Genomic DNA, 24,250 nt, shown 5'->3' with positions numbered 1-24,250 from the left:
AGATAGATTCTTGATAACAAGGGGATGAAAGGTTATCGGGGGTTGAGGTTACATTCAGATCAGCCATGATCTTATTGAATGGCAGAGCAGGCTCGAGGGGCCGAGTGGCCCAGCCATGCTCCTAATTCCTATGCTTATATGATTCATTCTGAATCATTCTGAATGCGAATTTGAATCAAACACAATCTGAATATGAATCATTCTGAACTCGAATATGAAACATTTCAGATTTGCAACAGTCATAGCATTTTGCTTTTGTATTTCCCAGATGCTGTTGCCAATTAATCCTCATTATTAACATGCTCGTGTTCATTAATGAGGGGCCTGTTAATATATAAGAACATTCAGTCAAATTGAAAACTGTAGTTTTTGATCAAAATTGGTAGAATTGGCACAATTCTTCAGGATTATGATAGCAGTATCTGGTAACTGTCTCACATATAATGTATTCCTTAAAAATTGTGATGAAAAGTGACCATTTGTTTTTGAGAGATTGTATTTATTGACTGCTATCTGCTGATCAAGGTATACACAGCTAAAATTAGGCTTTGTTGTAGAAAATTGCCCAATCTGGTTGATTCATACATCAAGATGGGGCAGAGACGTAGTATCATTCATGATGGCCTTCTTGTGTAGATGTTTGGCATTGCTGAAGTTTTCAGATGGGAACCCATCCCACAGATCATCCAAATTGTTTTCACATAGATTAATTTATTTCACAGAAAGGGAAACTCTCTTTCGTCCTGGGTCAAGGTTCTTAAGGAGGGGGAAGGGGGAAGCATTTGACAGGCAGCTCTGCAACCAGGAACTGCCTAATGTAGATTTACATCTACCAGCCTTTGACCAGCTCAGGAGTCAGTCTGGAGCATTACCAGGTAAACCAGGACACGAGCCATCACAAAACTTGTTATGCACAACATTTCTGGTCTAGTTTATATTTTTGAATCTCCCTTGCTCTGGATTCAGCCACCACAGGAAATAGTTCCTCTATCTACTCCATCTAATAATTTGAAAAACGTCAATTACATCATCCCTCAACCTTCTAACCTCAAGGGAATACAGTACTGTATAAACCAGGTTTATAAAGCATGTCTCTTAGATTAATCCTTGAAGTCCTGATGTCCTCCTGTTGAATCTGCACTGTATCGCCTCCAAGGGCAATTTCTTTCATGCGGTTTGGGGTCCAAAAAGTAAACGCTCTGAAACACTAAAGCTTCATTTCTTCACTTTCATATTCTAACTCCCTTGTAATAAAGGCCAACATGCCATATGCCTTTTTGATTACACTGACAGTTAGTGATTTGTGTACATGGACACCCAAGTCGCTTTCCTCATGTTTACCATTAAGGATAGTTTAATTTATTTTTCTTGCAGTCAAAGTGGATGATCTTACATTTTCCTCTATTGGGCAAAGCTGACACAGATGGAGTTCAGGTAAGTCTGTCTATATCCTTTGTAACTTCTTGCTCCCATCTACACTACTTGCTATGCCTCTTAACTTAGTGTCATCTGCAAACCTGGATCTACAACTCACCATTCCATTATCCAAGCCAGTAATATATATGGTGAAAGACAAGGTCCAAGAGCAGATCACTGGGGAACACCATTTGTCACATCCTGCCAATCAGCAAACAACCCATTTACCCCTACTCTCAGTCTCCTAGCTTCCAATTACCAAGTGAAGTCAAAATGTCACCTCCAATTTTTTTTATTCTTTCATGGGGTATGAGTGTTTTTGCAAGGCCAGTGTTTGCCACCCATACATAAAAGCCTTTCAGAAAAGGTGGTGATGAACCACCTTCTTGAACCATTGCAGTTCGTCTCAGGTATGCACACCCATAGTGCGGATCGGAAGAGAACTCCAGGATTTTTACCTAGCAACAGTAAAGGAACAGGGATATAGTTCCAAGTAAGAATAGTGTCTGGTTTGGAGGGGAACTTACAGGTGGTGGTGTTCCCAAACAGCTGCTGCCCTTGTCTTTCTAGATGCTAGGGGTCATGGGTTTGGAAGGTGCTGTCGAAGTGGCTTTGGTCAGCTGCTGCAGTGCATCTTGTAGATGGTACACACTGCTGCCACTGTGCGTTGGTAGTGTAGTGAGTGAATGTTTAAGGTGGTGGATGGGGTGCCAATCAAGTGGGCTTCTTTGTCCTGGGCGGTATTAAGCCTCTTGAGTGATGGTGCAGCTGCACTTATCCAGGCAAGTGGAGAGGATTCCAACATACGCCTGACTTGTGCTTTGTAGATGGTGGACAGGCTTTGGGGAGTCAGGAGGCAAGTTACTTACTGGAGAACTCCCAGCCTCTAACCTGCTCTTGTAGCCACAATATTTATATGGCTGGTCCGGTTAATTTTTTGGTCAATGGTAAGCCACAGGATATTGATAGTGGGTGATTCAATGATGGTAATGTCATCGAATGTCATGGGAAATTTTATTAGATTCTCTAATTGACTGACGCTTGTGTGGTGCAAATGTTATCAGCCCAAGTCTGAATGTTGTCTAGGTCTTGCTACATGATGGTATGGACTGCTTCAGTATCTAAGGAGTCGCAAATTGTACTGAACACTGAAATCATCAGCAAACATTGCCACCTCTGACTTTATAATCATTGATAACGCAGCTGAAGATGTTTGGACCCACTGAGAAACTCCTGCAATGATGTCCTGGGGCTGAGATGTTTGACCTCTAACCAGAACCCCCCTTTGTGCTAGGTATAACTTCAATCAGTCATGATTCCAACTGACTTCAATTTTGCTAGGGTTGATTGATGCCTTTGATGTCAAGGGCAGTCACTCTCGCCTCACCTCTTGAGTTCAGCACTTATGCCCATGTTTGGACCAAGGTTCCATTAAGTCAGAAGCCGAGTGGCCCTGACAGAACTCAAACTGAGCTTCAATGATTCAGTTATTGTGACTTAAGTGCCACTTGACGGCACTATCAACAACACCTTCCATCACTTTGTTGATGATTGAGAGTAGACTGATGGGGGTTAATTGGCCAAACTGAATTTTTCCTGCTTTTTGTGGACAGGACATACCTGGGCAATTTTCCACACTGTCAGGTAGATGCCAGTGTTACAGAAATACTGGAACAGCTTAGCTAGGAGCACGGCAAGTCCTAGAGCATGAGAATTCAATACTTCTGCCAGGATGTTGTCAGGGCTCACTCCCTGCAAATCCACCCTAACTCTGATCAGTTCATATGTCCAAATGCTCAGTTACTCTACTGCTGATAACGGATTGCAGTAACTTCCTCGCAACTGATGTTAAACTGACAGATCTGTAATAACCTGGTTTACATGTACCTTGTTAATGAAGGTACATTTTCCATGTTTGAATCTAAAGACACAATTCACAAATCTAGTGATTTGGAAAATTCTAACTAATGCATCTTCATACTTTGAGGTGGAAGTCATCTTAGGTCCTAGAGAATTGTATATCTTAAGTGCCATTATTTTCACTACCATTCCTTTTATACATTCAATCCACAAGGCTCTTCCTTGACATACATTTAGTTCCCTTACACTGCTGGTGTTTTGTCCTCTTTCTCCAATATGAACAGGGATGCAAGTTACTCAGTTAACAAGTCTGCCATTTCCTTAGTGCCCATCACAGTCTCACCTCCTGAGTGATAGCACTCATATCTCTGAGGCAGAAGGTTGTAGGTTCAAGTCCCACTCCAGGGCTTGAGCACAACAATCAAAACTAACACTCCATGCAATATTGAGGGAGAATGCACTATCAGAGGTGCCATCTTTCAGATCAGACGTTAAACTAAGGCTCTTATGTCTTCTCAGGTAGATGTAAAGGTTTCCATAGCACTACTGCGAAGAACAGCTGAGGAGTTATCCCCAGTGTTCTGGCCAATATTCATATCTCAATAAACATCACATAAACAGATTATCTGGTCATTATCACATTACTGTGTAGGAATTTGTACACAAATTGGCTGCTAGGTTACAACAATGACTACGCTTTAAAAAGTACTTCAGTGACTGTAGAACACTTTGAAACATCTGGAAGTCATAAATAACGCTATACAAGTCTTTCTTTCTTCAATGGGCCCATATTCCCCTTCATTAGTCTCTTGTAATATTGCTATAAAAGCTTATGCTGTAAACTTTGATAGTCTTGGATGTCCATTTCCCCCCACCACATCCCATAATTCATTTTTGCACTCCTTGTAACCCATTGTTGCTTTTTGTAGTTCACTGGAGTTCCACTTTCCCTGGTATTTATGCAAGCCTTTTTTTAAGCTTAATACCATGGCCTAGGTTTTCTTGCAACGGAGATAACAAACTCTACCATTTGCTGCACCTATCGCATCAATCACTTATTTTAAAGTTTCCTGCCTCTCTAGTTAGGATAGCCACAGCAAGTGTAGCAGCAAATATGAAGCAAACAATGTGCTAATCCCACAGCTAATGCTACGCTTTATCTTTGAATTCAAGAGGGCTACTGTAAAAACTGTATTTTGCCCAAAACCTAATACAAAATGAAACTGAAGTGAATAAAGTAAGGCAATTTCTTCATCAAGCTGGTTTTAAAAGAATTATAGCAAAATAGAGAGGTTGAAAATGGGAAAGACTGATTTAAAAACTTGTCTACATTATCACTTGTGCTATTATCAGGCCACTAGATCATCCAAATTTGACAAACTGCACTGGATTCCTGAACATGTTATTTACACCCAAAATTTAACTTAATTTCATGACAAAAAAAAATAAGCCATTGTAGGAAAAGACTTTTGGGGCAGTGGAATTCTGCATGTAAAAGGTTAATCTAGAGATCAACTTCAGAGCTGTGAGTGAGAATAGAAAGATATTAAAGGAAAGATAAACAATCTTGTTTACAGCTGCTTGTTGTACAAGTGTTTTTAGAGGAAAAGCTAATTTACTACTGATTAAAAGACAAATAATTGCTGCTAATTTCATTCCTGCCTCACATCTTCGGCTGCAGTAGTTAGAAACATACCACTTAAATTTAGTTCTGCGGATAACATTTAAAGAGAGACAAATAATTATGTTTTTTTGCTAAGATATTTTTGATCTCCATTTAGAAATTATATGTTTATATGTTGCTTTCCTTGTGAAAATTATTGTTTTAAACATCTGATAAATAATTAAAACAAGTATTTATTTGTGCAAGCTTTTAATTTCAGGTAACTCCATCATTGTGTTGGGTCATATATGGCTTATGGTCTCATTAAGGGCAGAATTTCTATGGCATAATAGTGACGGACTGTGATCAGTATTTTTCTTGGATTTAGGAGACATAAATATATCTCACAAAGTCCACAGCTTTGGATTGATTACAAGAAAGATCCAAATTACTTAGATTGTTTGCCATTACATGCTAATTTGGCCAATAGGCAATAATGTGTATGTGGACTGTACTGTGCTCTGCAAAGACTCTTACAGCCTGGGAAATCAAACTTCTCGTTTCCTCAAATATCCTTCCTCAAATACAAGTCTACAAGTCACATCACCGTCAGGTCTCTAGTTTTATTGCTCTCAAGTCCAAGCAGTGGCATGAAAACTGACTTAAATGCAGGAAAATGATCATTGCCATTGATTTCAAAATGAGTGTGCCCTAATAGTTAACATTTTACTGTTTTCATGTACACTGATGACACCCAGCTCTACCTCACCACCACATTCCCGCCTCTATTAGTGTCAGATTGCTTGCCTACATCTAGTCTCAGTTGAACCAAAGTTTCCTCCAATTTAAGGCTGGCAAGAGCACAGCCATTGTCTTCAGGCCCAGTCTCATCTTCTTCCAATGAGAAAGAAAGACTCTTTGAGAAGGATGCATGATCAATGGCTAAATAAGGAAGTTAAGGATAATATCAAATTGAAAGAAACACTGTACAAATCGGCAAAGATTAATAGTAAATCAGAAGATTAGACAGATTTTAAGAGCCAACAAAATAATGACTAAAAATAAAATAAAGAGGGGAAAAAAGTAAGGTATGAGAGAAAGTTAGATAGAAATACAAAAACAGATAGTAAGAGTTTCTAGTGTTTAAATAGTAAAAGAGTAACTAAGTCAAGTGTTGGTCCTCTAGAGAGCAAGTCTGGGAAATTGATAATGGAAAACAAGAAAATGGTGGAAGCGTTGAACTGGTAGTGTGTGTCTGTCTTCACTGTAGAAGACTTAGAAAACTTCCCAAAGATACTTGAAAATCAAGAGGTGAAAGGGAGAGAGGAACTTAAAAAGCTACCATCACCAGGAAAAAGGAACTGTGAAATTTTTTAGATCGAAAGACTGACAAGGCTGGGCCTGGTGGCATGCACAATAGGGTCTTAAAAGAAGTGGCAGCTGAGATAGTAGAGGCATTGGTTATAACCTTCCAAAATTCCTTAGATTCTGAAAGGGTCCCAGCAGATTGGAAAATAGCAGATGTAACATCTTCATCCAAGAAAGGAAGCAGACAGAAAGCAGGAAACTTTGGGCCTTATCGTATGCCTTTTGGAAATCTAAGTCTGCAGGTTCCCCTTTATCCACCTTGCTTGTTACTTCCTCAAAGAACTCTAATAAATTAGTTAAAGAGGATTTTCCTTTCACAAAACCATGTTGACTCTGCCTGATCCCATTATGATTTCCTAAGTATTCTGCTATAACCACCTCAATAATGGATTCTAGCAATTTCTTATAATAGATGTTAAACTAACTGGCCCAAACATGTGCAACTGTGATCTACTAAGGTTATGTATTCTACCAAATACCACCTTGAATACTTCCCTCTGTTTGGCTGTAGGTTTAGGAACATAGGAACCTAGGAAATAGGAGGAATAGGCCATTCAGCCCCTTGAGCCTGCACTGTCATTCAACTAGATCATGGCCGATCTTTTACCTCAAAGCCATTTTCCCACACTATCCCCCTATCGCTTGATATCTTTAATATCTAGAAATCTATCGATCTCTGTCTTAAATATACTCAATGACTAAGACGCCATAGCCCACTTGAGGTAGAGATTTCCAAAGATTCACCACCCTCGGAGTGATTTACTCATTAACAGTTCAACCCAGTTTACTGTGGCCTATTAATTTCTGATCTCTTTGAAGTTTGACTTACTTAAATCTAAAGCCTTGGTTTATGACTCTCCCTCTTCCCTTTCAAACCTAATATTAAATTCAATCACCTTATGGTCACTATTTGCAAGATGTTCCTTTACCAATTTTAAGCAGCAAAAAAATAGCATAAATCTAACAGAAACATTATGGCTGGATTAGGATCATGTATTAGAACCAGATTACTAATTCTGTGTAACAAAAGTGAATGCAAAATACACAGCTACATCCAGGGAAGAAGTATAATGATAGTGTGTAGCACCCCTGCCTCTGAGCCAGAAGCTCCAGTTCAAGTCCCACTCCAGTTCTTGATGGCCAAGGAAGGTGCGTTCACAATGCAACCAAACAGGTTGCGCATCAATTTGAAAATCCTTCCAACATGCACTAATAGCAGGCGGTAAAGGCAGGAAAGATTCCTGTCAGCTATGTGATGGATAGAAACTGGGACCCCTACCATTGCTAATCATAGCTTCAGGCTACAACATGCATTTAAAGTGTGTGCTGCCACAGCAACTTGGACTCCTTAAGGGGTCAGTGTGGATCAGATTGTTGCCAACAGCATGACATTCGATCCCCGTTCCGCTTGAGACGGATTCAGGACCTGCCACCTTGACCTACCCATGGTGGAGATCACGGGGCTATGGGTCAGACCTGACTTCAGGCAGAGAACTCAAGATGATGATATCCAGGGAAAGAAAATTCTACATCAAGACAAGCAGAAAACATCTGCACAAAAAAAAACTATAAGGAGCATTACAGAACACTATCTTCTAGCATTCCACGAAGATACTGCTAGTCTCGCAAAAAGGTTTCTATTGCAAAAATTTTGTATCTTAACATTGTCCTTTGTATTACATTTTCTTAAAATACCTAACTACCTAGATCATCCATGTACAAATTCAGGACTTGTGTATGCTTTAAAAAAATCCTCTCGGGTAAATTTATTTACTTTATCCTCTATTATCCACTTTGAGGTTCTACACAATGATTTTGACCCTTTTTAATAAAAAAACATTGGGTGTCAGTCCTTGAATCCAGCAGCTGTTCACCTAGATGTTGCTGAACAAAAACAGCCTTTGCAACTAATGAGGTCCCTGGAACCCCAGCAATCCAATATTTTCTACACACGGTGTAAATGAGAGATGATTAAATGGGTTGCTTGACCACAATAACATATTTGACACTCTGACCTGGTAGAGAAATATTACTGAAGCTAGTTGTTAACATCTGCCGTAAATTCTCGAGATGCTTGTGTAGAGTTGCATTCTGGCTCTGTTCTTCAGCCAGCTCCTCCTCCAGTTTTTCTTTCGCACTTCTCATGTTATCAATGTGCTTCTGCAAGACTGCGTTCTGCTCTTCATATTCGATATTAGTCTTTCGTAACTTTCTCAACTCTGCTTCTCGAGCTGCAAAACAAAATGGTTCAACAAATTCCATGTATTTAATTTGCTCCTCAAGCGTAGTCTCCTCTACAAATTGGGGACACCAACACAGAATGGGACAAAGAACACTTTCACCAAACACCTCCATTCGACCACAAATGTGTATCCGATTCCCTGTGGCTCATCAATTTATTTCCTCCCCTCCCCCAACATCCACCCCCATCATTCCCAATCTGAGCTCCCAGTCTTTGGCCTAACCAGTTACAACATTTCTCCACTGAGAATACAGCAGTCTGAATATTGACTTTAGCAACGTCAGACTGTAGCTTTCTCCCTCATTTTGTTGCGATGGGGCTATTGGTGATATGGCATTGGTCAGGCAGTGTCTATGCAGGGGTGGGAGGTAGAGACCGTCTACTAGAACATATTTCCTGCAGGGTTGAAGGATTCTGAACCAGAGTGTTAGCTCGTTTTTTTACCTCTTCTAGGGTAGATACAGCAGAATCACAGAATCTTAATGGCACAGAAGGAGGCCATTCAGCCCATTGTGTCTGCACCGGCTCTCCAACTGAGCATTATGCCCTAGTGCCATTGTCCTGCCATTTTCCCATACCCCTGCACCTGGTTTTTATTCAAATAATCATCTAATGCCCTCTTGAATACCTCGATTGAACCTGCCTCCAACACACTTCCAGGCAGTGCATTCCAGACCCGAACCACTCGTTGTGTGAAAAAGTTTTTTTATCACGACACATTTGCTTTTTTTTTGCAAATCACTTTAAATCTGTGCCCTCTCATTCTTGATCCGTTCCAGACTTCCTATAGCTGCACCTTTTCTCCCCATTCTTTATCCAATTTGCTCTGTTCCTTGCTTTTTTTCTTCTGCTTTACCCTTATGATACTTGGAGTCCAACAGCGTGGGTTCAATTCCCGTACTGGCTGAGGTCATGCCCGCCCCTTGCCTGGGGTGTGGTGACCCTCAGGTTAAACTCACCACCAGTCATCTCTCTTTAATGAGAGAGCAGCTTATGATTCTCTGGGACTCCTGTGACTTTCTTGTTTGGTGTAGTGCTATTGCCTCACCCAGAAGTACTTTTATTTCACCTACCAGTTTTATTTTTAATCAGTTTGCAGGCCACTCAATCCACTAACTTTCCATCATTGGAGTATCTGTTTTTTTTCTGCCCATTTTCCAAGAATTTTACTAAAAAGAACTAACTTAAGTTTCAATTTTCATTTTCAACAATGGATTATTGGTAAAATGTATACATTCCTAGTATCATCTATTTTTGCTCCAGGTGCTTTATTACAAGATTTCCTTTTTGCTTAAATATTCTGTGAATTATATAGTGCCAAAATTCAACTAATTTTGTTCAGCTTATTAAGCAGGTTTTTTTCACTGAACATAAGCACTTGCTATGTCATTTAAGATAGGTGTGCAATCATTTCTTTGCAGCTTTTTCCTTTATAAATTACAACTTCCAGCACAATGGTAATCCATAATTACTGACAACTTTCTAAAATCATCTGACCCATTGGTCTTTGAATACCAAGATCTCTGAATTTAATTGCATGGAGTATACTACTGATTATACCATTTCATAAATACATTTAAATTATCAGAAGCATAAACTTATAAAGCACACATTTTACACAGATACATTTTCAACAGCTTACAAAATGATTATAAAATGACTTGCAAATACATTACTTGAACAATGTGAACCCTGGTCAACACTGCATGCGTCACGTTTTGATTTCTGATACATTCACTTTAACATGCCAAGGAACAAGAACCTTCCAACAGATCAAGATCTCCAGGCATATCATGCTTTCAAGGATTCCTTCACAATTGAGATTATCTATTGAACGTGTAGTTCGTTAAACGGTTTTACACAGTCTCCAAGGACATTATTTTTTAAAAATGACCTGTACTTATGTAGCACCTTATGTCTCTCAAACATCTCAAAGCCCCTCATGTACAGCGAGTGTTCAAATGTAGGCAAGTAGGTCAGCCATTGTAAGATCCCACAAACAATGATGAAATGAATGATGGAGTTTATTGAGGGAAGAACATAGATCAGGAGAAAGCCCTGCTCTTCTTCAAACAAGTGCCACAGGATTGTCACCACCTACCTGAACCAGTGGAACACAAAGTCAGGGCCCTCAGTAAAATATCTCATATGATGGAGTTTAGCACTCGCTAGTACTGAGGCAAGAGGTGTACAGACTTAGCCAAGTCAACAGAGAGTGAGCAACCCAACAAAAAACTGGGAAATTCCATTTCCAGCACTATCAGCATTGTGTTTTGAAGGCAGGTAAAATAAATATTTCCTTTAAAAACATGATATTCAGGTAACCTAGGCATAGGTACGATGGATTTCTAGAGGTCCTACTAAAGTCCAAATGCAACTCATTTACTAAATTGCTAGACCACCCATGTATGCTGCATGGACCTCCAATGTCTCAGTGACATCTGATCACTTTTCCAACACAAGAGCATAAGAAATAGGAGCAAGAGTGTGCTATTCGACGCCTCGAGCCTGCTCCGCCAGATAATAAGCTCATCACTGATCTGATATGGCCTTAACTCCCCTTTCCTGCCTGTTCCCCATAATCCTGAACTCCCTTGTCAATAAAAATCCGTCCAACCCAGCCTCCACTGCTCACCGGGGGAGAGAATTCTATTCACCAGCAGCCCTTGAGAAAAATATCTCCTCAACTCAATCTTAAATTGGAGACTCCTTATTTTGAAACTGTACCCCCTAGTTCCAAATTCACCTACGATGGGAAACATTCTCAGTATCCACCCATCAAGCCCCTTCAGAATGTTATGTTTCATTAACATAACCTCTCATTCTTCTTAACTCAAATGAGTATAGGCCCAGCCTGCTCATTCTTTTCTCATTAGAAAGCCCTTCATCCCAAGAATCAATCAAGTGGATTTTCTCAGAACTGCTTCCAATGCAAGTATGCCCTACTTAAGTAAGGTGACCAAAACTGCACACAGTACTCTAGGTGTGGTCTCACCAATGTCCTGTACAGTTGCAGCAAGATTTCCCTACTTTTATACTCCATCCCCTGCGCAATAAAAAGGCAACATTCCATTTGCCTTCTTAATTACTTGCTGTACCTGCATGCTTTGTGATTCATGTACAAGGACACCCTGATTCCTCTGTGCCACAGCATTCTGCAGGCCCTCTCTCATTTGCAACCTCGCACTTTCCCACATGATACTCCATCTGCCAAATTTTTGCCCACTCACTTAACCCATCTATATCCTTTTGCAGGTGCTTTGCATCCTCTTCACAATTGTTCTCCCACCTATCTTCGTATCGTCAGCAAATGTGATCGCAATACAGTTGGTCCCTTCATCCAAGTCATTAAATAGATTAATAGTTGAAGCCCCAGCACTGATCCCTGTAGTACTCTACTAATTACAGTTTGCCATCTGAAAATGACCCACTTAGCCTTACTCTTTTTCCTGTTAATTTGCCACACTCTATTCCAGGCTAATATATCATCCCCAAAAACCATATGCTCTTATCTTGTGTCGTAACCTTCTGTGGGGCACTATATCAAAAAGCCTTTTGGAAGCAAATACACTACATCTACTAGTTTCCCTTTATCCACTCTACTTGTTACTTCCTCAAAGAACTCTAATACATTAAACACAATTTCTCTTTCACAAAACCATGTTGTCTCTGTCTGATCGTTCCGCCTCAGATGAGCCAAAGCTTCCACCAGCTAAACACCGGCAGGGCCAAAGCAACCATCAAACGATGCACTCTCAGCTTTCACTTCATTCTCCTCCTTGGCCACTGTCTCTGCTATTCACAACCCGAGCCCTATTTAACCCCAAGTTGAGCACACACCCACATATCCTCTCTGTCACAAAGACTGCTTACTTACATCTCCACATCATCACTTGCCATTGCCTCTCTTAGCCTATCTGCTCCTGAAATGCTCATTTACTACCTGCTCACTTGATTACTCCAATGTTTTCTTGCTGGATTCCGACCCTCCAACTTCAGCTTCTTGAGACTTTGTTGCCCATATCCTATCCCACAAGTAATACTTGCCCATCATGCCTGCCCTTACATCTCTTTAATGCCTCAAATTTAATATTTGTGTATAAATCCTTCAAGTGCCTTGTGTATAAATCTATTGTGTATAAATCCTTCAAGTGCCTCACTGCTCCGCTGCTCCTCATCTCTCTAACTCCTTTGTCTTTACAATTGCACCTCCCCTATTCTCTGCCTCTCCGAATTTGGCCTCATACATACTGCCCCTTTTGTTCCTGGTTATGCCTTCAGCCATTGAAATCTAATTTTTCAGAATTCTATCTCTAAACACCTCCAACTCCTGCTTCTCAATTAAAACCACCTATAAAAACCTCTTTAACCACTTCCTATTTTGGCTGTGTCCATTTTCTTTAAACATCAAGTCATTTTTTCACATGCATGGCACTACAGAAGTGCAACTTTGTTTCATTTTACTTTAAGCATTTGAACACGTATGTGCAATCCAAAAAATTGGTAACTTAGCAATTAACCTTCCCTACCTTTGTTATGATCAAGAAACTCTTCTGTAAATATTGGAATATTAAACATAGACATTCTTCCTTGCTGCTCGTTGTCGTTCTTCTGGGGGAAGAAAGCAGACAAATTAACTCAAAGAAGAGATTCTTTATTATAAAAAATCAAAAATATATTTAACATAACAGGTCTTGTTTCTCAGTCTGAAAGCTAGCCGAGTAGCCATTTTATTTGGAACTGCTTTGCACATTACTAGAGCTGATTCCTACTGCCATGCAAGACAGATTTTAAAAGAAGCCCGTACCACTTTTTCAGTCTTTCTATACTTCTGGCCTAACTGCATTGATTAAATGCTCTCTTCAGCAGTAGTAAGCATATGCTACTGCTATAGTTTACTTCAAGGACACTGTTCTGCGTGTTCTGTATAAGGATAGGTTACAATTGTGCATATTAGTTGAAACACAGACATTTATTTTGTTTGGACCCTTCGTTTCTGGGCAAAATTGACTTGTGTTATAGAGCCATCTGGAGTCAGTTTTCTATACTGCATACAGTCAATTACTGTACAATTGATAGAGCTAGATGTTGTAGCAGCTTAACTAAGCTGCAACATGGAGACAGTTGTCAATACTGAATGCAGATTTTAATGCACACAACCTGCTTGGCAGGGTGTGGTAATGTCTCAAAATCATTCAAGGCTTTTTTTTTAAAAAAGGTACCATAAGCAGAAACTACGATGATGAAAAAAAGCTTGAAATAAAGCTGAACCTCCATTTTAAAAAAATCTAATTGAGCCATTTGTCGTAATAAAGAAATAAATTCTAAAATTTCTTACCTCAGCGTGCATGCCATTTGACAGTGAATGAGTGGATTCTGAAAAAAAAGGCACAGAATGCTAGTTAATTGAGAAACGCACAATCATGGAAAAACATTGATCCATAAAATTTCCACCAGTGTCTTACTGTACCTTAGGTTTTTTTTTCTTTTGCAATCTGACGTACAATGAAAAGATACACATCAGTAAACATCTATTTTTAGTGCGCTACTCATAATCCAGTTCTTAAACAAATCAAATATTTTGTAATTAGTACATTATATTTAGTGATAAAAATAAACAAAGCAGGGCTACCTTTCCTCAACTTCTTTTCCTGGACAGCTATCGCGCTCATTTTGTAAGCTTCAGTTTGTTGATACTCCTGTAGTTCTTTCATGTATTGTTGCTTTGCCCGTTCAGCTTCATCAAGGTAGCACTTAAAAATGAACAAAAAGACCTTCATAAAAAAAAATACAAGGATTCAAGATTCCACTGATCCCGTAGCTAGGGCCTGCTGCTTTTAACTAACAGGTAAGAGAAAACCAGTTTGACATACTGTCAGCTGCACAGGTTGAGTATAAACCGCAAGGAAAATAAATCTTCTCAAAATAATTTGTAGCATTGACTAAAGTAAATGTAAGCTAAAATACAATTGTAAGACCATGAAATAGCCAGGAGATGTAATAAAATCTCTCTTGTCTGACAGGGAGAGGGAAACTAGGATATGAGAGAGCGAAAGAGAGAGAGAGAGAGAGAGAACACGAATGAACACAAGGTGTGGAAAGCAAGAAATTCACAAAAGGCACAAAAGGCAAGAGTTGGAGGAGAGTGAAGCTGGAGGTGGTTACAGAGGTAAGGGAACAGCAAGGCCATGGAGGAATTTAAACACAAGGATGAGAATGTTAAAATCAAATCATGGCGGACCACAGCCAATGTAGGTCAACCAGCACAAGGGGGAATAGATGAATGGGACTTAGTGCAAGTTAGGATAAGGGCAACAGAGTTTTGGACCTGAGTAAATTCCTGGATGTTGAAAAATGAGAGGTTGACCAGGAGAGCACTGCAATATTCAAAATCTAGAGGCAACAAAGTACTCAGCAGCAGGTAAGCTGGGGTGGGGTGGAGAAAGGCAAGGTGATAGAGGTGGAGTGGGCTGTCTTTGTAAGAGAAACAGTTGTGGGTTTGGAAACTTAGCTCAGTGTTAAATCTGATGTTGAGGTCGCTAGTAGTCTGGATCAGCCTAAGTTAGTGGCAGGAAGAGGGATGGAATCGGTGCTTTCAACTGGAAGAAATTGCTGCTTATGCAGGACTGGATGTCAAACAAGCAGTGTGACAACAAAGAGACAGTGGAGGAGTTCAGCCAGGTGGTTGATAACAAGTTAGAGCTGGGTGCCATCACTGTAAAGAAGGATTCTGACATTTTGCTTTCAGAGAAGTTTATTTTTTATTAATTCATGGGATACAAATGTCACTGGCAAGGCCAACATTTATTGCCTATTCCTAACTGCCCCTCAGGCTTGAACCACTGCAGTCCATATGGTCTATGTACACCCACAGTGCAGTTAGGAGGAGAGTTGATATTTTTGACCCAGCAATACTGAAGGCATGGCGATATAGTTCCAGGTCAGGACGTTGTGTTGCGCTTTGGAGGGGGAGTTTGTATAAGGTGGTGTTCCCATGCATTTGTTGCCCTCGTTCTTTGAGGTTGTAGAGGTTGCAGGTTTGGAAGGTGCTGTCAAAGGAGGCTTAGGTCAATTGCTGCAATACATTGCATAGATAGTACACATATCCAGCACTCTGCGCCTCCTGTGGCAGGAGTGACTATTTAATGTGTACGTGGTGCTGATCATCCGAGCTGCTTTGTTCTAGATGGTGTTGAGCTTCTTGAGTGTTGTCGGAGCTGCACTCATCCAGGCGTTTGAAGAGTATTCCACCACTTTCCCCTGACTTGTGCCTTATAGATGCTGGAAAGCCTTTTTGGGGAGTCAGAAGGTATGTTACTTGCTGAAAAACCCCCAGCCTCTGACCTACTCTTGTAACCACAGTATTAATGTGGCTGGTCCAGTTAAGCTTCTGGTCAACGATAACCCTCAAGATGCTGATGGTGAGGATTCAGAGGTAATAATGCCATTGAATGGCAAAGGCAGATGGTTGAATTCTCTGTTGTTGGAGATGGTCACTGTCTAACACTTCAGTCGCACAAATGTTACTTGCCACTTGTTAGTCCAAGCTCGAAATGCTGTCCAGGTCTTGCTGCACATGGGCACAGACTGCTTCAGTGTCTGAGAACTAGCAAAATGGTACTGAACACCGCAATTGCCAGCGAACATCCACACTTCTGAATTGTTGTTGGATAGAATGTCATTAATGAAGCAGCTGAAGATGCTTGGGCCTAGGACACTACTCCGAGGAACTCCTGCAGTGATTCCTGGGGCTAAGATGATTGGCCTGCAACCACAACCATCTTCCTTTGTGCTAGATAGGACTCTAACCATCGGAGAGAAACTCCTCCCCACCCCCACCACCCACCCAAAGATAAAATCAAAATACTGGGGATGCTGGAAATCTGAAATAAATACAGAAAATGCTGGAAAATCTCAGGTCTGGCAGCATCAGTAGAGAGAAAAACAGAGTTAACGCTTCAAGTCCGTATCTCTTTGTCAGAGCTAAAGAGTGACAACCATCCATTTAGTAGCATGTGCTTCCATTTTCTGAATTTGTCTATGTCACAAAAGTATAACAATTCTCATAATATTATTGTGATTTATTGCAAAAGTAGGTTAATAGTGGGATTTGGATAGTTTGTGTGTGTGTGTGTGTGTGTGTGTATATGTGTGCACCATTTAATTGAGTTGGAGACAGCTAGTCTAGAGGCCTTGACTCATCAAAAGAAGCTAGGTTTGAAATGCTAAATACGTAAACATGGCTGAAGTTTTAGAATGTAGGGTGAGGAGCATTTGCATTTGTAGATAAATCAGGGCAGTTTGAATTTCAAAGAGATGGGAGGGTGTTTATATCTAGCCAGCCAAAGAAGCTAGGCCAAGGAATGTGTTTACTTTTCCCAAAGGTTACTTCAATTTTAGCACCATGAAAAGATTTGTTATGAGAAAGATAAAGTTCCAAAGACATATGGGAACAATAGAATTTGCATTAAAAGGGAGAAGCATGTATAAAGGAAAAGAGGCTGTGTGTCAGAGAGAAAGGCATTGTAAGATCTACCAGCAGTGTGAAAAGCCTCCAGTATTTGTGCATTAAGCTGTTGTCTACAGAAACCAAAGCTGGGAAAAGCCACTTTGAATTCTACTGTCTAGGGTATTGAATTGACTTGCCTGGATCTGTTTAAATCTATTTATTTATTTTTTACTGTTGCCTTAATGGGGGTATAACTGGAAGCCAGATTAATTAGGGGTTTTAGGAATTATTATAGTAATAATTTGTAGACATATGTATGTGCTTAAAATCTTATCTTTTGTTAATAAATGTTTAATTTAGTTTTCTAAAAATCTCTGAAGTCGTGGTAAACTTATTACTTCAGATTTCAGGGAACGCATCTCAAAATAAAATGCAAATTGCAAAACCGTTGTGACTACATGATCAAGATTCCCCTCGTAAATTGATCCGCCTGGCACACGTCATCTGCCGTGTCATTACAAACTGGGGGCTCGTCTGGGATATTTGAAATTCCTTGATTGGTTTGGAGTTGGTGAATCTTTAGGTTACGAGTACGAGAAGCACTTTGAATTCAGGAGTTGGTATGAGGAATTTTTTAAAGTGCAAAAATGGCTGTATCCACGGCTAAAACTTTTTTTGGAAGTAGAAGATATAACTCTGATTGGGTTACAAAAAGTATCGAAAAGTTAACAAGAGTTGTTGGATAAGTTGCAGCTGAGGTTACCTGTTAAGGACAAAAAAAGCATAAATAACTGAAGTGATAGCACAGCATTTGAAATTGTAAGTGATCATAAGACCATAAGATGTAGGAGCAGAAGTAGGCCATCTGGCCCATCGAGTCTACTCTGCCATCCAATGAGATCATGGCCGATCTGATAATCCTCAACTCCACTTTCCTGCCTTTTCCCCATAACCCTTGATTCCCTTACTGATTAAAAATCTGTCTATCCCAGCCTTGAATATACTTAACAACCCAGCCTCTCGACCCCTCTGTGGTAAAGAATTCCACAGATTCACTAGCCTCTGAGAGAAGATATTCCTCCTCATCTCTGTCTTAAATGGCGACCCCTTACTGTGAGATTATGCCCTCTGGTCCTAGACTCTCCCACAAGGGTAAGCAACCTCTCAGCATCTACCCTGTCAAGCCCCTTAAATATCTTATGTTTCAATAAGGTCGCCTCTCATTCTTCTAAACTCCAATGGATTCAGGCCCAACATACTCAACCTCTCCTCATAAGAAAATCGCTCCGCACCCGGAATCAACCTAGTGAACCTTCTCTAGACTGCCTCCAATGCCAGTATATCTTTCCTTAGATAAGACGACCAAACCTGTTCATAGTATTCTAGGTGTGGTCTAACTAGTGCCTTGCATAGTTTTATCAACGCTTCCCCCTATTTGTATACTCTATTACCTTTGAACTAAAAGGCCAACATTCCATTTGCCTTCCCTATTACCTGCTGAACTTATATGCTAGCTTTTTGTGATTCATGCATGAGGACCCCCAAATCCCTCTGTGCTGCAGCTTTCTGCAGTCTTTCTCCTTTTAAATAATATTCAACTCCTCTATTCGGTCATCCTCACCATTTGCCTTCCCACCTATTTCTGTGTCATGCACCAACTTGGTGATAGTACATTCACTTCCCTCATCCAAGTTATTAATATATATTGTAAATAATTGTGCCCCCAGCACTGATCCCTGTGGCACTCCACTAGTTACAGGTTGCCATCCTGAAAATGCCTCCCTTATCCCAACTCTGCCTTCTATTAGTTAGCCAATCCATGCTAATATACTGCCCCCAACACCATGGGCTCTTATCTTATTAAATAGCCTTATGTGCGGTACCTGATCAAGCATCTTTTGGAAATCCAAATATATTGCATCTTCTGGTTCCCCTTTATCTATCCTGCTTGTTACCTCCCTAAAGAATTCCAATAAATTTGTCAGGTATGAGTTCCCCTTCATGAAGCCATGCCGACTCTGCTTGATTATATTATGCATTTCTAAATGCTCTGCTATTACATCCTTTGTAATAGGCTCTAACATTTTCCCAGTGACAGGTGTTAAGTTAACTGGCCTAAAGTTACCTGCTTTTTGTCACCCTCCCTTTTTGAATAAGGGGGTTACACTCGCAGTTTTCCAATCCTCTGGGACTTTTCCAGAATCTAAGGATTCTTTGAAGATTATTACCAGTGCAAACATCATCTTTGTAGCTACTTCTTTTAATATCCTAGGATGCAACCCATCAGGTCCAAGGGGCTTATCAGCCACTCTGTCCCTTCCTGTCACACTCTGGGAATCACTGCCTAAATAGCAGCCCCGCAATGCTGCCATATCCTTCTGCTTTGTAAGCCTACGTATCGCCTCTCCGGAACCCTCACTCCCTCTATTTAGTTTAAAGCCCTCTCTACAGCCCTAGTTATTCGATTCGCCAGGACATTGGTCCCAGCTAAAGTGAAGCCCGTCCCACCAGAACAGCTCCCTTCTACTCCAGTCCTGATGCCAGTGCCCCATGAACTGAAGCCCATTCCTCCCACACCAATCTTTGAGCTACACATTTAACTCGACTTTATTTACCCTATGTCAGTTTGTCTGTGGCTCAGGTAGTAATCCCGAGATTATTACCTTGGAGGTTGTTTTTTAATTTAGCTCCTAATTGTTCAAATTCTTTCAGCAGAACCTCCTTTCTAGTCCTATCAATGTCATTGGTACCAACGTGGACGACGAAAACTGGCTCCCTCCCACTCCAAGTTCTTATCCAGCCCTGAGGAGATGTCCTTAACCCTGGCACCAGGCAAGCAACACAGCCTCTGAGACTCGCGCTCACCTGGCACTAGTGAGACTTCAGTTAGAAATTAAGAAACTTGAATTTGAACAAGCAAAAGAAACTGAGAAATAACTTGAATTGGAGGCAAAAGAAAAGGAAAAAGATTTGGAAATGAAAAAAAACTGGAACTAGGGGCAGCAGAAAAAGAAAGGGAAAAAGAGAGATTATTTCAAAAAGAAATTGAAACGTGAAAACTTGATTGCCAGGGGGAAAATTTAGCAATGGAAGAGAGAGGGAAGGAAAAAGGGCAGAGTACCGACTTAAAAAATTGGACTTTAAAAGAGACATCAGATGCTGAGGAAAGTTCTGATGATGAAAAAACTGTTAACCTAAAACCCAGTGCGGAGATGTTTAATTTGTACAAGCTAATCTGAAGTTTGAAGGAAGAGATATGGAGGCCTTCTTCATTTCATTTGAGAAGATAGCTAAACAGATGAAATGGCCACAAGAAAACTGGACATTGTTACAACAATCTAGAGTAGTGGGTAGAGCACATGAGGTTTATGCTTCACTGCCAAAAGAAAAGTCAGTGGACTATGATATGGTAAAAAAAGGCTATTTTGAGTGCTTATGAGTTTGTTCCGGAGGCATACAGGCAGAAATTTAGGAATATGAGAAAACAGCCTGGGCAAACTTATATCGAGTTTGAGAGAGCAAAACAAAAAGTAATTTTGACCGGTGGACACAGGCATTAAAGATAAATATGACATACACAGCTCTTAGAGAAGTAATACTTTTGGAAGAATTTAAAGATTCAATTAATTCTGTAGTGAGAACTCATGTGGACGAACAGAGGGTCGATTCTGTAAGGCAAGCAGCAGAGATAGCTGATGATCATGAGTTAGTTCATAGAGCTAAATTTTTTATCGTCACCCCTTTAAATCAGAGAAGGGTAGAAAGTGGGAAGGTGAAAGGAAGGTAGGTAGTCAGGGAAGAGAAGGAGTGGGTGGAAATTCCCAGTAAGTTTTCTCTCAGACTAAAAAGGAAGCTGCTGGGAGTAGAAGTGACACTCGAAAATTGAGGCGTTTTCATTGTAATAAAGTTGGGCACACAAAGTCAGTGGTTGGAAATTACAGGGAAAATCTGTTGGAATTATTGGGATGCAGAAAATTTCTGGAAGTAAAAGTACTGTGGGTTCGGAGGTTCAGGCACAGGAACAACCAGTGGTTTGTGTACAGGTAAAAGAAGAAGAATCAGTGAGAAACAAAGAAGTGGGAATGTGTTCACAATTTACCCAAGGGACTTCTGAAGAGCAGGTTGCAGAAATGTTTAAAAGTTTTGCATGTGAAGAGGAAGTCTTTCCATGTGTACAGGGTAGAGTAGGTAAAGATGTTAAAATTTTAAAAGACACAGGGGCTAGTCAATCCTTAATATCATGGGATAATGATATTTGTTGTTCAGAGGGGGTATTGCAGGAACAGGTGATAATGAGTGGGGTTCATGGAGATGCTAAGCCTATTTCATTGTGGAAGGTAAATTTAAAAAGTGTAAAACAGGTGAGGTGATTGTTGCAGAAGTGGAAACATTGTCCATTGCAGAGGTTCAATTTACTTTAGGTAATGATATAGCTGGTTCACAGATGTGGGTGATGCCTATGGTAGTTGGGCAACCTGTAGAGGTGTTTTCAACAGAAGTGTTGCAGAAAGAGCATCCTGGATTGTTTCCAGGTTGCATGGTAACAAGATTATAAGCTCACAGGTTGAAGCAGGAAGAACAGGAAGTTAAATGGCAGGAAGAAGGTGTTGAAATTCAATTAGCTGGCACTGTCTTTGATAGGATTGTTCAGGAAGAAAGAATGGAAGGTAATGCAGCTGAGGGACTTAGCTCAACACAGTTGGTAGAGTTACAGAAAAAGGATCCATAAATAAAACAGTTATATCAGGCAGCTTACTCAGAAACATTGGCAGAATGTATTCCAGAATGTTATTATCTTAAGGGTAACGTGTTAATGAGAAAGTGGTGGCCGTATCAAGTTTCAGCAGATGAAAGCTGGAGGAAAGTACATAGATTGTTATACCATTTGGATATAGAAATTAGATCCTGAGAACAGCTCATGAAATTCCAATGGGGGGACATTTAGGAATTAGAACGACACCGGCGAAAATACAGAAACATTTTTATTCGCCTAGATTGCATAGAGATGTAGTTAAATTCTGTAGAACATATCACACATGTCAGGTGATAGGGAAGCCACAAGCAATGATTAAGCTGGCAACTTTAATCCCAGTTCAAACATTTGAAGAACCTTTTACTAGGGTCATGACTGATTGTGTAGGGCATCTCCCCAAGGCTAAAAGCAAAAATCAGTACTTACTGACAATAATGGGTATGTCTACAAGGTTTCCTGAAGCGATGCTTTAGAAATATTACAACACAGAGAACTGTGGAAGAAAGGTGTGGCTATGGGTACCCGCATGGGCCCCAGCGATGCCTGTCTCTTTATGGGGTATGTGGAACATTCTTTGTTCCAGTCCTACTCCGGCCCCCTCCCACAACTCTTTCTCCGGTACATCGATGATTACTTCGGTGCTGCTTCACGCTCTCGTCGGGACCTGGAAAAATTTATTAATTTTGCTTCCAATCTCCACCCCTCCATCATCTTCACATGGTCCATCTCTGACACTTCTCTTCCCTTCCTTGACCTCTGTCTCAATTTCTGATGATAGACTGTCCACCAATATCCATTACAAGCCTACCGACTCCCACAGCTACCTCGACTACAGCTCCTCACACCCCGCTTCTTGTAAAGACTCCATCCCATTCTCTCAGTTCCTTCGCCTCCGTCGCATCTGTTCTGATGACGCTACCTTCAAAAACAGCTCCTCTGACATGTCCTCCTTCTTCCTTAACCGAGGTTTTCCATCCACGGTCGTTGACAGGGCCCTCAACCGTGTCCGGCCCATATCCCGCGCATCCTCCCTCACGCCTTCTCCTCCTTCCCAGAAACATGACAGGGTCCCCCTTGTCCTCACTTATCACCCCACCAGCCTCCGCATTCAAAGGATCATCCTCCGCCATTTCCGCCAACTCCAGCATGATGCCACCACCAAACACATCTTCCCTTCAACCCCCTGACGGCATTCCGTAGGGATCGTTCCCTCCGGGACACCCTGGTCCACTCCTCCATCACCCCCTACTCCTCAACCCCCACTTATGGCACCTCCCCATGCCCACGCAGAAGATGCAACACCTGCCCCTTCACTTCCTCTCTCCTCACCGTCCAAGGGCCCAAACACTCCTTTCAAGTGAAGCAGCATTTCACTTGCATTTCCCCTAACTTAGTCTACTGCATTCGTTGCTCCCAATGCGGTCTCCTCTACATTGGAGAGACCAAACGCAAACTGGGCGACCGTTTTGCGGAACACCTGCGGTCTGTCCACAAGAAAGACCCAAACCTCCCTGTCGCTTGTCATTTTAACACTCCACCCTGTTCTCTTGCCCACATGTCTGTCCTTGGCTTGCTGCATTGTTCCAGTGAAGCCCAACGCAAACTGGAGGAACAGCACCTCATCTTCCGACTAGGCACTTTACAGCCTTCCGGGCTGAATATTGAATTCAACAACTTTAGATCTTAAACTCCGCCCCCCCCCCCACTTTTTTTTCAATAATTTATATAGATTCTTCTTTCCCCACCTATTTCCATTATTTTTAAATCTAAAACTAAAACCTTGTTAGCCTTTCCACCCCACCCCCACTAGAGCTGTACTTTGAATATCCTGTCCTCCATTCTTAATTAGCACTTTTCTCAGACAAAACACCTCTTTGACCCTTTTGTCTGTGACATCTTTTGATTATCTGCTCATCTCCACAATCACCACACCCTCAATGTCTCTCTCTCCCCCCACCACCCCCCCACCCCAAACCAATTTATATTTCTCCCTTCTTCTAACTATGCTTCAGTTCTGCCGAAGGGCCATGAAGGCTCGAAACGTTAACTGATTTCTTCTCCGCCGATGCTGCCAGACCTGCTGAGTTTTTCCAGGTAATTCTGTTTTTGTAACTGTGGAAGAGTTGACTAAATTTTTTTTTTACAAGATATGGTTTGCCAAAAGAAATATGATCAGATCAGGGTTCAAATTTCACGTCATAGCTGTTTAAGGAAATAGTGAACAGCTTGGGGATAAAACAGTTTAAGTCAACAGCTTACCATCCTGAATCACAAGGAGCTTGGGAAAGATGGCATCAAACTTTAAAAACTATGGTGAGGGTGTATAGTCAGGACAATCCACGGGATTGGGATCAGGTAATTCTATTCTTGTTATTTGCTGTTAGGGATGCTCCTAATGCATCGACTGGATTTAGTCCTTTTGAATTAGTTTATGGTTATGAGGTAAGGGGATCACTGAAATTGATTCATGAAAAATTAGTGGGTCAAAATTCGGAAACTATTCTCCTGGATTATGTATCAAACTTCAGGGAAAGATTGGACAGAGCACTTGAGTTAGCT

The 24,250-nt window shown here is 40.9% G+C and overlaps 1 protein-coding gene across 4 annotated transcripts in view; it reads right to left on the bottom strand.

The window, feature by feature from the left end:
- The window catches only part of LOC144699634 (SWI/SNF-related matrix-associated actin-dependent regulator of chromatin subfamily E member 1-related-like), a 47,682-nt gene that overhangs the window by 10,689 nt on the left and 12,743 nt on the right, over window positions 1-24,250 (bottom strand). For 3 of the 4 annotated variants that reach the window (XM_078570726.1, XM_078570753.1, XM_078570733.1), the window contains exons 5-8: window positions 14,122-14,242; window positions 13,828-13,865; window positions 13,019-13,100; window positions 8,263-8,478 (exon numbers count right to left, since the gene is read on the bottom strand). In XM_078570726.1, the coding sequence (XP_078426852.1) occupies window positions 8,263-8,478; window positions 13,019-13,100; window positions 13,828-13,865; window positions 14,122-14,242 (457 nt within the window). The remainder of the gene's footprint in view (window positions 1-8,262; window positions 8,479-13,018; window positions 13,101-13,827; window positions 13,866-14,121; window positions 14,243-24,250) is intronic. The other variant, XM_078570744.1, reaches the window with a different exon arrangement.

Source organism: Cetorhinus maximus, chromosome 2, assembly GCF_964194155.1.
Source record: "Cetorhinus maximus chromosome 2, sCetMax3.hap1.1, whole genome shotgun sequence".
NCBI classification, from domain to species: Eukaryota; Metazoa; Chordata; class Chondrichthyes; order Lamniformes; family Cetorhinidae; genus Cetorhinus; species Cetorhinus maximus.
Note: the sequence above shows the minus strand (reverse complement) of the source record. Positions and strands in the feature narration are given on the sequence as shown.